General features: G+C 39.5%; 1 protein-coding gene across 2 annotated transcripts in view; it reads left to right on the top strand.

Moving 5' to 3' along the window:
- Positions 1–645: 645 nt before the first annotated feature.
- Positions 646–15,000, top strand: part of si:dkey-191m6.4 (rho GTPase-activating protein 22) — a 48,956-nt gene continuing 34,601 nt past the window's right edge. For both annotated transcript variants that reach the window (XM_034860887.1, XM_034860886.1), the window contains exons 1-2: positions 646–835; positions 10,554–10,753. In XM_034860887.1, the coding sequence (XP_034716778.1) occupies positions 793–835; positions 10,554–10,753 (243 nt within the window). In that variant the 5' untranslated portion in view covers positions 646–792. The remainder of the gene's footprint in view (positions 836–10,553; positions 10,754–15,000) is intronic.

Raw genomic sequence — 15,000 nt, 5'->3', positions numbered from 1 at the left:
TAGCTATATATAGCTTATACATGGCTAGATATATGTTTATACAATATATATATATATATATATATATATATATATATATATATATATATATATATATCTATATGGCTAGCTATATATAGCTCATAAATGGCTATATTTATAGATTTATACTTACAGTATATTAGAGAGCGAGAGAGAGAGAGGCAGATAGAAAATGTTTGAGAGAGTAAATAATTTGAGAGAAAGCGGAGGAAAAATGGGGGAAATTAGTGATTAAGGGAAGGAGGTGGAGACAAGCTGAGGACCTCTACAGCTTAATTAGGTGCAGAAGGAGGAGACACCTGCCAGATGAACACCCCATTGGGCCGTCCCATTCTCTTTTTGTCCCTTTCACAAACATGCAGATCCTAATGGAAAAGTAGAAAATAACAACACTAAAAGCCAGGCATCTGTCAGCCGGTGAGGTCCATGCTCTGCCGGTGGGAGACCCACCCCTAAAACCTCCTCCTTCATCAACCCCAGGCGGATGTAGCCTACTGCTATGAATAATGTAACAAGGAGGGGTGGAGGCCACTGGGCGTGTGCGCAGAGGAAAGAGGGGGGTAGTTCCACCTCCTCCTTCACCCACCCCCTTCTCTTTCCATTCTCCTCCCCTCCACTGTTCACCCAACCCCCTAGCTGCCGGCCGCACTGCAGAAGGTCAGGGAGAGAAGAAGAGGAGAGAGGCAGAGACACAGACCGGCAGAGGGAGAGACAGGGGTGGGGTGCTTGGATGTACACGAACATGCCAAGAGGAGAGAGCGTGGACGAGCGATGACAGCCATGCTGAGCCCAAAGATCAGACAGACCAGGAGAGGTAGGACTTGGTTTGTTTACTGTCATATCTACAGACCCTGCATTGGCTGCTTATTCATCCATCCATAACGCTTTAGTGACTTCTCATGTCCTATCTGAGATGGACTATTACGGTAGTTCATCAGATCAGAGAATTTGTTATAGATGAATTTACCTGCACTTTTACAAATATTTTCTTATGCTTAGAATTCAGATTTTACGAAAGAATATGCCTGCAGAAACACTTTTTCTCCACTCCATCTATTTTCCTAATGCAGTCACATATTTCTGAATGAAGCGGCAGGTCTGCCCACGCAGGAAAGCTCCAGCATTCATTAGCATTCTACTAGAGCTGGCCGATGCTGCCGGTGTGAATTATATTAAGAGGAGCGTGCAGCATCTCTAGTTTCTTCACTGCAACGGTCAGCACTATCAGGCTGCTGTCAGCTGCTGCTGGTGTGTGTGTGTGTGTGTGTGTGTGTGTGTCTGTGTGTGTGTGTGTGTGTGTGTGTGTGTGTGTGCGTGCTTGTGTGTGTGTGTTTGTGTGCTCACATACTGTGTGGATGGACGAATTACTATGTCTAAGTGTGCAATGTGTGTTCTTCCTTCCTTGGCACTCATTGCAATTACATGTAAGATGAAACGAATAGTAACCAAGAATGGGAGAGGGATTTGTAAAACCTCCTTGCTGGAGTGGCATGGAATTGTTAGCAAAGTGAATTAAATCTGTATTTGCATATGTTAACAGCAGATTTAACTAGCTTGATGAGTAAGTGTGTACATCTTGTGAATAAGCACTTAATTGATTACAACATCACGTTTAGAGTACGTCAAATTATTTTAACATGATGGTTTAGTGGTGCCCTTAAGTAAATGTTGTTTTCTTTAAGTGACAAATGTAGAGAAGACCAAATACACAAAACATAATGAAATGCAAAAGGCAACCGTCTTGTTACATGTAAGGTTTTGGAATTACCACTCGTTCTTGCTGCGTTTCTGTTAAGACAGTAAAAATTTAAGAGATTAAAGTAACTCTATGATTCAGCGTGAGAAGCATTCTCTGCATACTTTCTGCAAATTGGTGCCTTACTGCTGACAGCATTACATGTGTTGCATGGAGCCCGTGAACAAACGGATATGTGACAGATTCAGATAGTTTAGTAGATACTCAGCTGAGGTTAAAGCCGGTCAAGAAAGTGACTCGACACTGACCAGTGAGCATATGACATTTAAGATGGTTGGACCCTGTCTGAAATGTCAGAAAAGAACACTCAAAATATGAATCAGTAAAACAAATGTCACTGACTTTTTATTTATTGCTCATTCATGGTTGGGACATTCCTGATGCTGAAAGGTCAGTGACAAAATAACTAGCTTAGATATAGTATTCCATGTTTGACTTTGGAAGTTCAGTGACTTGCTAATTAGCTTAGATATGCTACATTTGAGATACAGTATGACTTTTAAATTTTGGAAAGCCTGTATTAGTTATTATAAATAGTATAGCTCACAGACTCTACATTAGGAAGGGTGACGCATCTATATCACCTCCCACTGTACAAAAGCAAAGTATCCCCAATACAGGCACTGCCATCTTACAATTCTGGAGACCGAATTTGCGCAGTAGCGATTGGGAGGTGGAACCGTAGTATCAAAGTCCCACCCATACACACGCCAATCCAATCGCGAGTTGATCCCATTTGTCAATGATGACATTTCAGCCTTTACTTGAGCTAATAAATAACCAGCCAATGAACACTTGAACAAACGCCACTGTGACAAGAACAAACTAGAATGAAAGAAACTACCTTTGGGATAATTTAATTTGAGGTGTACTTAAATTTTTTTGGTCTATGTCCCTCCCGCTAACATGGAAGGAGCTGAATTTAGGACAAGCAAGTCACCAGGGGTGATCGAGATGTTTTGGCTTCACTCAGACAGTCCATGTATGGACCAATGGTGTGGACATGCTATAAAGTATTAGCTACGTCTTGATTTAATTTGGTCAATTGATAAGTTTGCAAGCATAAACAGTATTGTAGCAAAAAGTATTGGAGTTATGCAAATGGGCTACTGTGTCTTGTTTGAATTTGGAAGGCTTTTCTTCCATCTAAGGATAGCTAAAATGGCTACATTGTGACATGCTAACTAGGTTTTACTAGCCTATGTTGTCTTCAATGTCTCTTGCCTCTTTTTTCACTGAGCTCTGCTTAATAGAACAGTGTGACATGTTTGGAACCACCATTATTTGCATGTCTTGGCAGGAGAAGATTGACACTTAAATGCCCTAAATATGAAGCTAGAAATGGTGACCCTTAGCTTAGCATGAAGACCAGAAGCTGGGGGCACCTTTAAAGCTCCCTATTTAACTTGTGTATCTTGTTTGTTTATTCTGTAGGAAAATGTAACTGTTTCAGGATTATTTATATTTCCTTTGGACAGTGCTAGGCTATTTCCCCCTGGTCCCTGTCTTTATGCTAATCTAAACTAATCTCCTGCTAGCTCTAGCATCATATTAAGCGCACAGACATGATAGTGGCATCAATTTTTTCATCTAACCAAAAAGCTTGTTTCCCAAAATGTGGAACTATTGCTAGAACATTATTTGCCCAACTACCTTTTTGCCCTGCTCTAGATTAATATGATTATGTGTTCCGTTCAGGGCAACTTTTAATTGTAAATGCTTGTATAAGTACCCAACCCAATTTGCTACTAATGTAGGATACCAGTAGAATAATTTCTCTAACTAGGAATAAATTCATCAGCAACATCTGCTCCATAAAAGAAAATAATCTGACTACTATGCTTCAGTAACTGCTACAACCAACGACATACTAAAGCTGGAGGGTTCTGGGTGCATTTATCATTGGCTAGCACCAGAAATCTAGTAGCAGCTCTAATTGCCCACATGTCAGCTGCTTTATTCTCTTGCTGGGTCTTTTTGGTCTGCGTTACCATGGTTTTATGATCAAAGTCCTGCAATGTGGCAGTACCCTGACATCCTGCCTTTCCTAGGCATATAAATGAACATCCTCGGATACTATGAGCAAGATAAGCGTGGATACAAAATTCACACACTGACACACTTAGGTAATGAGAACGTAGAGATTAAAAGATGCACCAAAATGCAAAGATACCCACGCAAACGCTGCTGCAGATCAGTTCTGCTCCACTGCAGTTTTCGAATACGGGCTGTATACTAGTGGCCACACCTACAGCTTGTCAAGGAAGCCTGCCAAATACACACACACACACACAAACACACACACACACACACACACACAAAATGGTTAACACATTAATCAACAGCGATAGCCTAACTGGATGCCACGCACTGATGCACCTGTAACTCTCTTTGCCATTTTCCACAAGCCATAAATCACTACAAAACAAGCAGATTAATGAAATTGAATTCCTCCAACATGCCTGTGTGTGCTTGTGTGTATGTGATTTAGCCATCAGTGTAGCATTGTATTTCAATTGTGGAGTGCCTACCTTGCCATGCTAATGGATGGGCTCTTCTGTGATGTGCATAAAAGCCGAACAGCCATTTCCTGCTAATGATAAATGTATGACTAAGTCCGTGGAACCCTAAAGACTGTGTTCTATGACCTGTATATGCTGTAACATTACTTGCATACTTGTTATGGAAACAGTGCTTAAGGGGACTGTCCAAATATCAAGATTTACATTTCTCATTTGATTTGTCAAAAAAGCATAAACATCGCTAACCTTATTGCATTTGGGAAAATTAACTAAATCTACTGAATTGCAGGCAGTATGGTTTTATAGAACTTGTGCTAAATGATAACTTTTCAAAAGGATCACTTTACCCTAATAACTAAGCGTTCTCCCCTATCTATCTATGCTAACCGTTTGGGCCGTATTTGCTCAGGTCTTGGTAAAACTGAATGTGATAATTCAACCTCTACCTGAATACTGGTACTGGCCAGGCCAGTTGGGGAACAACTGTATTTGGCGAGATACCTCTACCTGAATACTGGTACTGGCCAGGCCAGTTGGGGAACAACTGTATTTGGCGACATACCTCTAACATACCTTCCACTAGCAAGCTGGAAACATGCTAGCTAGACTTTAAGCGGTGGGACGGCCATGGTTTAGGTGAAACATTCCAACGGGGTTGCTGTAGTAGTGGAAATCAAAAATCACTACGCAACATTTTATAACAGCTACTCATTATAGAAACTGTAACAAACACACTCATATTCCATGAAACTACGATCAATGACACAACAATGTAAAACATGATTTAATGTTAATGTTTAATGAGTTTAGAATGCCAAAAAAAAAAAAAAAGGAAGGCTGGCGGACATCTGGCCAAAAATGAGGGACATCTGGCAAAATTTCAAGCCGCACCTGAACAATCCCAGAAATGAAAACGTCTTCAATATAGACTGATGCAAGTTAAAACAGATGTACTTTACAACATTTACAATACGGCAAGTTGCGTGGTTGACACAATCGTTAGCCTATTTTTCTAAAAACGTCTGCTACTGAGCCACTACATGAGATACAAGGTAATGGAGCCTTTCAACATAGTCACTAACAGAGTCTTTAAACGCTTCAGATGTAAAGTCACTGTCAAAGTGACGTCAAAATGAATGACAGTCAATGGGATGCTAACTGCAGGTAATGGCTTTGTAAAAGGCTTTGTAGGCGCCATGGGAGCTACATTTTGTTGCTGGCCCAAAACTCTGGAACTAGCTCCCCCTTGACATTCGCACTTTAACGTAAAGTTAAAACTTACTTATTTAGAATGGCTTTTAATATGCAGTAGTGGTGCAACAACTCTTCTTCTGATGATTTGGCAACTTTATCTGTTTTACTGTTTTCTATGCTTCATGTGTTTTTTGTTTTTTCTTGTCTTTTATTAAATGTTGTGTTTGTTTATTCTTGGTTGATGTAAAGCACTTTGGACACCTGTTGGTTGCTCAAAGGTGCTATATAAATAAATGTTGATTGATTAATTGGTTGATTGAGAGGCTTAACCCCTTGTTTGAATGAGACATAATGGGACAATTCCACTTCACACCTGTAGGGGGGCCAAAGCATGAAAAGTTCTCTAGTGTTGCTTTATTCAGCCACGACTCTGAAACAACATGACACACGCACAAATTTACATAAATTATCATTGGGGTACGACTTGATTAACAAAGGTGGGCATACAGAACATCTCAACCCACAGTCAGGCAACCTATTGTTTGACTCAGCTCTTCTATAACTACTATCTACTGTAAATGAGCCACAATTGCTCTGTTATTTTGGTCAATGGCAGTGATTATGCATACAGTGCGCTTTTACAGTAAAACAGCCTTTTTAATAGCATTGTAGCTGATAGTTGGAGAAGTGACCACAGAACAGCTCCACCCAAGCCAAGGAAGCTCTGAATCACTCTGAGCAGAAGGTCCAAATTGGCGCGGCCGGTAGCAGAGCCTGGCACGCACACACACACACGCACGCACACACACAAATCAGTTTTTGTGACTCAGGCGTGAATCATCGGTCAGTGGATGTTCCACTTGGTCTGCGTCAGACAGCTGACGGATTAAACAATGAAGCTCTTTAATGCTAACACTGGCAGGGTGAGGATGGATGGAAAGACATGAGGGACAAGATGTAGTGAGGAAAAACAGAGGGGTCAAGGAGGAAGGGGAAGGTGAGTGCCACTTTTAACGGGCAAAATATTGGAAAAAGTAAGACAACCAGTCAGGGTTTTTAACTTTCACTTTTGTGAGTCACTTTGCATCCTTGATGTTTAAACTCAAACACATCTGTGATCGGTGAGAAATAGGGAGCGTTGCATTGGGACTAAGATGGTGATGGTGAGCACACAAGGACAATGTGTAAATTCTAAATGTCTAAAAATGTTAAACATACAGTACAGGCAGAAATAAACCAATTGTTAAGCAATACCGAATTGCAAAAAGCAATTAAGACTGCTTTGCAATGCATAAATTATTGACATTGTTCTAAAAATGTATGAGAATAATTGTGTTTTAAAAATAGCTAAAGGGAAATGTGCCTCTAATCTAAGAACTAATTTATTCTACGAAGACGGCTCAAAGGATCATCTTTTGTGTGTGTTTGTGTGTGTGTGTTTGCCCTATGTGCTCTCAGCGATAGCAGAGCTTTGATTTAACAGGACCAGCGGGGCTGAACGTAAGGTGGGAGAGGAAAAATAAAAACGAGTCAAAGTAAAAGAAATGGAGGGAGACAGGGCAGTGAAAATAACAGTTGTAAAAACACTGGAATTAACACAATGTAGAGGAGAAAGGATTTATAGAGAAATAGATTGGGAGTGGGGAACAAAATAAATGGGAGGAATATCTATTAAAGTCATAGTGTGTACTTTCTTTTGCCCGCAAAAGGAATTCTAAGTAATGATAACACGACTGTTGTTGCATCCACATGACACGAGACCCTCCTCCACACAGTAGCCAAGGAGGACACGGAGGATTAAAAAACCATAATGGACTTCTCAGAGGAGGTCATGATCTTCACTCGAGTTTCCGCGTGCGAAAGTCGCCAGACGACACCATGTTCTTGACACAGCCTTACTGAGAAATACAAAGAGAGTGGAGCTGCTGGTCTTAATTAGCTTTGTAGTAACTCATTTGGCAATGACTTGAACGTAACGGACGTTCATTAATATAAGAAAAGTTACGTGCTAAAGCTTTAAAACATTACTTTGGAAAGGAGGGTTAAGTTTGTTTAGCAACAAACAATAAAAACATGGACAACAAATGAATCAACCAATGTTCTCATGGAACCACAGTGATCATCATTAAAGAAAAAAGACCAGATATTACACACAGACAGTGACATAAAACGTATACCTTGGGGAATTTTTTTTTTTAATCTTTAAAGATTCCTCAGTGAACATATTAGACCACTGTATCTGGGGAGATTTTGGTTGTATATTTGTATTATATCAAATATTTTTATATATATATATATATTGATTGTATTTATAGAATCAATTCATAAGTTATCTCAAGACACTGTACAACGATCAAGGATTAATAAATTGATACGTTGTAATGTGAAATGTATTGCTCATAGTGGTGAACCAAGATAAAATTAGCACCAGTTTCAGCTCTACAGAGCTCTACCCTTACATTTGCCGTTTTGGTGCAGTCTCACCACGTCCATCATGTTTCCAGTGGCAGCAGGATAGCTTAAGTTAGCAGATAGCTTAAATTAGCAACTAGCGTGTGAACATAGTGAAGCATTTAGCAGCTAGAGCCAGAAATGTTTTTTCTCAGATGTTGGTGGAGACCAAAATAGAGCTAAAAGAAGAATGAATAAATATATGCTGCTTTGAAGTGATACATTTGTTCACGCCAGTGGCTAAAAATTTGGTAAACTAGCTAATATCAGTTTAAAGACCTGCTGTTGCATTTTTTTAAATTGAATTACCTTTTTTGTATGACGGGATCCACCGTATCCAAGAGATAAATAGTAAAACGACATTTAGAGTGTGTTACTTTTTATCATTTCCTTTATTTAATTAAATACAATATGACGGTTTTCACTTGGCAAATTGAAATATGTATGATGCTTAATATGTAAATAGTAGTTTCACATGTGAAGGTCCTACACAAAACAATGCTTCTAATTACCATGTTGGTGATGAACGTTAAAACTAGCCACTTCTGGAAAAATGGTCAAAAAATGTATACCTTTTCTTTTGAAATAATCCTTTGATTCAGGAATCAACAGGTTTTAAAGGCTGCCATGAAAGATGAAAAAAATGAAATCAAAATGACATGAGCCACGTCCTTTAGGCTATAGGTTTTCTGTAGAGAGAAAGATGAGGCAATAAAAAGAATACACATTGATTTTCTTCCCCCTTCCTATTCATCCATCCCCTTCTTCCCTCTGTCAACTGAACATTGATCATTTCTGTTTGTGTGTGTGCCACAAAGTGCACAGCAGCAGGGAGGATGTCTACACAATTGATTTCTCATAAATTATACATCATCATCAAATAGCATTGCCTTGTTTGCCTGACCAGAATTTGACTCTTGTCTTAGCCAGAGACATGTAAAATAATAGATAAAGCCTCCGGGTCTGAAAAGTGAAGCCAATGCCAAGTGTCTTAAACTTGCATTCTAACTTATTTCCAGCAGCTGGTGCCTCCACTGGTCGCCAAAGGAAGTCAATTTCTATAAAAGTCTAAGGGAAAATGACCCTACTTCTCACTGGAGTCATTATCTTAGTAAATATTTTCATATTTAGTGTATGGCCTCAATCGCTACTCTTAAGTCTTCTTCACTACAGCACAATATTCATTTGGTAAATTACTGTCCCATTCATTTTTAAATAGAAGATAACTGGGGATGCTTTAGGGCGTGGCTACACGTCGACCTGTCAATCAGGACAGAGGCTTAGCAATGCTAAAATAACAGTGAACTTGTTTTTGGGTGTTGTCCATATTTTTGTCTTAAACTTTGACTCTCGCATTGTGTGTCTTCCCCGTCATTAAACTTAATCGACCATTTGGTCGCCAAACATGTCTTGTTAAGTTAGCAAGCTATTGTAATTTTCTGTTCTGCCGAAAATGCTGTTGAATGGCGGTAGTATCGGAGATCCGCGTAAACCCGCCTTTTAATCTCCGCTTGATGATTTGCTTCAGAGTTGAAAATCAGAAATTCTCCCTCTTTAGCTTATAAGCTTAGTGCCACGCCATTGCTACCATCAAGAAAACAGGATTGGTTGCTTCATCTTCCAGAGCATCACCCTCTAGTCAAACATGGTCACTTCCAGTTTTAAAAAGCCAAGATGGTGACAGCAAAATTGCCAAACTCGAGGCTTCAAAACGGCCGTCCACAAACTGATGGGTGACATCAAATGCTGCTACGCCCACTATTTTTACAATCTATGGTCATAGCTCTGTGGCCATTTCTTAGCTGTGTATCTTGAAATCTTTAAGCAGTTTTCTAAGCAATGTAATTTATCCTCTACTGATAAACCAGGATTAAAAAGACACAATTTATACTAATGCATCCTACACCAGTCAACTGATGTAATATTACAGTCAAACCTGATACACCCCACCCTCTTAAATCCATTTCTTCCCAAAGATGACAAGGACAATATGAGTAGCCCAGTGAGAACAAACTTGATGTCACATTGATTCACACAGCTATATAGCATCCTCCCCCTCTCTTTTAAACCGGTCCTTGAGTTTAGCTCAGGTTACACACGTTTGTTGAGAAGCATTCAGTCAGCCAGCCAGTCCCTTGTGGTCCTATTATCTACACTAAAAAAGCTGCTGTTCTGTTGGTCTGTTGCAACACAATACGTCTCTCCCAAGGACCTCTGAAATGGAAGGAGGGGGGAATCACTGTCACCTAAGGCTATGTCTATGTGTGTGTTTGTGTGTGTGTGTGTGTCTGTGTGTGTCCGTTTCCTGTTGTAATATGTGCTTGCTGCCTCGCTGCAGTCCCACTCTCCCTTTCATCTAAAGGCGTCTGAGCCTGGGGCAGAAGGTTGTGTTGTGTGTGTTCATGAATAAAGAGCCTCACAGAGTATGTGTGCACATACAGCATACACAATGAGAGATAACACAAGCTTCTATCAAGGAAAAAATGAAAAGACATGAGCCCGAGATATCAAGTAAAGCAACCAATTCAATCCCCCTTGAAACCCACCCAGCCCCTCACTTTCTGCCTGCTTGTGGAGAATAAAAATGCTTTATGTGTGTGTGTTTGCAGCCAGGTCCAAGAGCATGGTGATGGGCGAGGTGTCACAGGGATCGTGCCGGTCTGCCTCCCCCAGCCTCCAGGAAGGGGCGCTGAAAGCTGGCTGGCTGAAGAAGCAGCGCAGCATCATGAAGAACTGGCAGCTGCGCTGGTTTGTGTTGCGCTCGGATCAGCTCTTCTTCTACAAAGACGAGGAAGAAACCAAACCACAGGTAACATGTCAGCAAGTCACTGTTCTTTGGCTTGTGTGATTACATTTACACAATTAAAATGGAGGTGTTTAATCTCGGCCCCTGTAAGGCAGCTTCCCACTCTCTGGAGGACTGATGGATCTTGGCACAACCAGTCAGAGAGTGTTGAGAGAGGCTGCAGTGGAAATTTAAAGATAATTATCATAAGCGGCACAATTGTATTTATGTTCTCCTATACATCTTTGTCTTGTGGGAAAAAATAGCTCAACGCTACATTCAAAGGGAACTCCACCAATTGTTTTTTTGTTGCTGGGAAGTTAAAAGAATTCTGCTCTGAGTTGAGGTTTTTTTCTAACTCAAGGCTTTCAGGGCACTCCGGCAAAAAAATGCCAGGTGCTCAGCAGTGCAAAATTTAAAGCAAAATGTTTCACTTTAATTAAAAACCACTACAAAAGCCACCGCAAGCTACTAAAACACACTTCGCCTGATCGGGGTCTCAAGGGGGCTAACTCGCCAGTGGCCATGCACAATGCAACAAACTGCAGCCAATAAAATTACAATGTAAAATCTCTAATCGATCCTACTGCTTCTTTGATCGGGGACATATTTTGTAACCAGGTGCTGACTCACATTTCCCCCATTCCCCATTCTGATTGAAGTTCACAGGCATTATGGTAGCTGGCCTGGACTGACCTCACAGTCACATGATCGATGACGGGATGGACAGTCAACGTAGCTGACAGGCTTACAAAGTCGTCACATGAGGCAATGGTGTAATCCAACAACAAAAGACAGCAGGGGCAGGGCTGTGACACACACACACCACACGGCCTTTAAAGCATGATAATAATAATCTTCTCTTAACATTCCTGGATAAAATCCCGACACTTATTCATTTCTTCTCTCTGCGTAACTGATGTTAAGTTAACGTAGGCAGCAGCTGTCTGCTATAAATGTCTTGTAGTCAGCACTCACATACACACCAACACACACACACACACACAGAATGACGTGTTCTGCTCCTCGCAGTCTCCATTCTGTGGGGAACTGACTGAAGGCTTTGACAGACTGTCTTTAATCAGAGCTTGCCAATACCCATCCAGCCTGTATTGATTTTCAATTCACAGTGGATTCAAATCACACACACACACACACACACACACATACGCACACACACACACACACACAAAGAGCCGGATATGTGAGAATGTGTCATTTTGCCCTTTTTTCTCCTTCTCATCTTCTAATCGATAGGAAATATGAGGCTGGGAGTGGTGGGGGTTTTATGGGAGAGAGGGAGGGTACGTAGGCCAATCACTGCAACAGAACAAGACCATCTCCCCCACCGAGATGAAAAGATGTGATAATTGGTCAAAGGAAAGGCCACACCGACGCAGGATCTATACAGGTTTTCTTTTCCTTTTCATCATGTAGGGGTTGAATCCACTGCAGAACAAATGGACTTCCTTTCCTGCACAATCAATTTCTATTTCGGACAACAGAAAAACACACGTGATCATTAATGCTCGAAATACACAATGAGTCTTCAGCTCCAATTAAAGCCAAGTCTTTTCTCTTCAATTATTTGTTGATGGAGGCGTAGTGGGTGACGCAGTGTTCCTATTCAGCTATGTTCCCTACACAGTTTATTTCTATCTATTTACTAATATATTTATATATCAATATATAAATAGACTAGTATATTTATATACTAATATAAATATATACTAGTATTTTTATATACTAATATGTCTATATACTAGTACATCTATATACTAATATATCTATATACTAATATACTTATATATCTATATACTAATATATCTATACACTAGTATGTTCATATATTAATATGTCTATATACTAGTACATCTATATACTAATATATCAATATTCTAATAAATGTATATACTAATATATTCATATACTAATAAATGTATATACTAATATATCTATGTACTAATATGTCTATATACTACTATATCTATACACTGATATGTCTACATACTAATATATTTATATAGTAATATATCTATATACTAATATGTCTATATACTAATATATCTATATACTATTATATGTATATACTAATATATCTATACACTAATATGTCTATATACTGAGTCTAGTATGGGTTATTTAATCTGCTATAGATAGAGTGTATAGAAAGAAGAAGAGAAAGAAAAACAGTGTAAGTGTGTGTGAGTATGTATGCATGAATCTGTGTCTATGATGTGTAACTAAGTGAAGCATAACATTGTTGTATTTACTAAAGAATACAAGTAGAGAAAGGGGGTAGGACCTAATAAGTTGTTTATCAACTTCTTCCTACTCCTTTTTCAACACGGGAATTTTTTGTTTGAATGACATTCAATTTTGAAAGATTGTGCTGAGAAGTACATGGCCTTATTTATCTCTCATTTTAATTAGATATGTATGCATGAATGTATGTATATACATTTTAATTTTAATGTTTTACATGTTCCAATAAACTATTAAAGTTTTATGAATATGAAGAATTTTACCAATTAATTCATTTTTAATTTAATTTTTAAAGAATCTGGAAACAAAGTAAATCACATCACTTCCTGCATACCCGATGTGGAACCACGGCATCGGTCTAATTATAAGAATTTTAAAAGGAAAAGGATTTTTTTGTCTACCTCTTTTGCAGGATGGCTTTTAAAACATTTCACTATGGTATATATACTATGTATACACAATGTCAGCTCTTTTTTTTTTTTTCAACAACCCTTGCAGCACAAGAACCCTAAAGTCAACACTGAAATGACACCAAGAGCAAGAACATGTTTACATGCTTTAATGTAAAAAACATTTTTCTCATGTCTGTCTTACCTTACATTGTGTACGTGTTATTCGTCCTCTGTCTCTGAAACGCTCCGTTTTAGCGCCTGTCTCTTCTTGAGCACATAGTTCCCGTCCACCGAAGATAAACTCGCCGTTTTTCGGAAGTGCTGACTTCTCTCATAAATTGTAAGCATTAAACCGTCATAAACATGCTCATGCCATACATCATTTGAAAGCTTACAGTCTCCTGATTCCATCGAGCCCACAAACGAAGCAATAAGGTTACTCACAACGGTGATAATCATGTTCTGAAGTAAAAAACACAGAAAGATTTGAGTCTAATCGAGTGTGTGTTTCCTACCTGTCTCCTCGTGTCTTTAATCACAGCGGTGAAAGATCGCCAAAAACCTTAGTTTCCTACATCAAAAACACCCTAAGGCAGGGGTCTTCAACGTTTTCCAGGCCAAGGACCCCCAAACTGATGGCGAGAAGGAGGGGGAACCCCCTAATTATATTGTATAAAATTGTGTTATATCAAACTGGTCCTATAGTGCCATGTGTAAATGTACCTTGTTATTGTGCATTCAATATTTTCGTTAGATTACTCCATATGTAATACACTCTATTACATATGGAGTAATGTAACGAAAGTAATTTTGCCCTGGGATTATTAACGTATTTCTGATTGTGATTCCTCGTTGATGGGACAGGTTTTGTGAATGAAACGGTGCCCAGCTTCAAAGAGCTACTGTGTGTCGCTGAATGTGTGCATTGATGACTGAAAGACATCTTCTGCCTCCATTTATCTGTTTACTACAGTGTGTTGAATTCATGTTAATGTGTATTTAAAGACATTTCAATTAGCGCGGACCCCCTGTTGAAGACCCATGCCCTAAGGTATTAGAATATCCAAGCCTTGTAATCCATAATTATCTGGTCCCTTCACAATCTTGTAGTTTCAGCCCAAGTTTTGACGTAGAGAAATCTAGATAGTGCATAATTTCTTGGTTTCTATCGTGTGTATCTTTTTCCGTTGGCGGGCTACAGCAAAACCAAAGAAAGCGTTACATTCTCTGGCTTGTGCAGATTGCAATGAACCTTGTTCCCAGCCAATAGCATCAGTGTATCTCAAGATACCCCCAAGCAAAGCAAATGAAATCTCACACTCCCCATTGGGCCCACGTGGGAAAGATTGACAGTGTAGCCCACAAATTAGAAGATAAGGTCATAAAACTGGCATTCCTGTGTAGCCAATAAGAAGACGAGTTGATTGATACCAAACATGACCAACAAAAACTATTCCTGTGATCTCTTACAGCTGTCTGAAGGCAAAAATATGGACTTCTGATGGCATTTCACCATTTCATAAAATTATGATAAATATGGTGGTTCCCCTCTTCAAAAAGGGGGACCAGAGGGTGTGTGCCAATTACAGGGGTATCACACTTCTCAGCCTCCCT

This window comes from Etheostoma cragini, chromosome 21, assembly GCF_013103735.1.
Source record: "Etheostoma cragini isolate CJK2018 chromosome 21, CSU_Ecrag_1.0, whole genome shotgun sequence".
In the NCBI taxonomy this organism is placed as follows: Eukaryota; Metazoa; Chordata; class Actinopteri; order Perciformes; family Percidae; genus Etheostoma; species Etheostoma cragini.
Note: the sequence above shows the minus strand (reverse complement) of the source record. Positions and strands in the feature narration are given on the sequence as shown.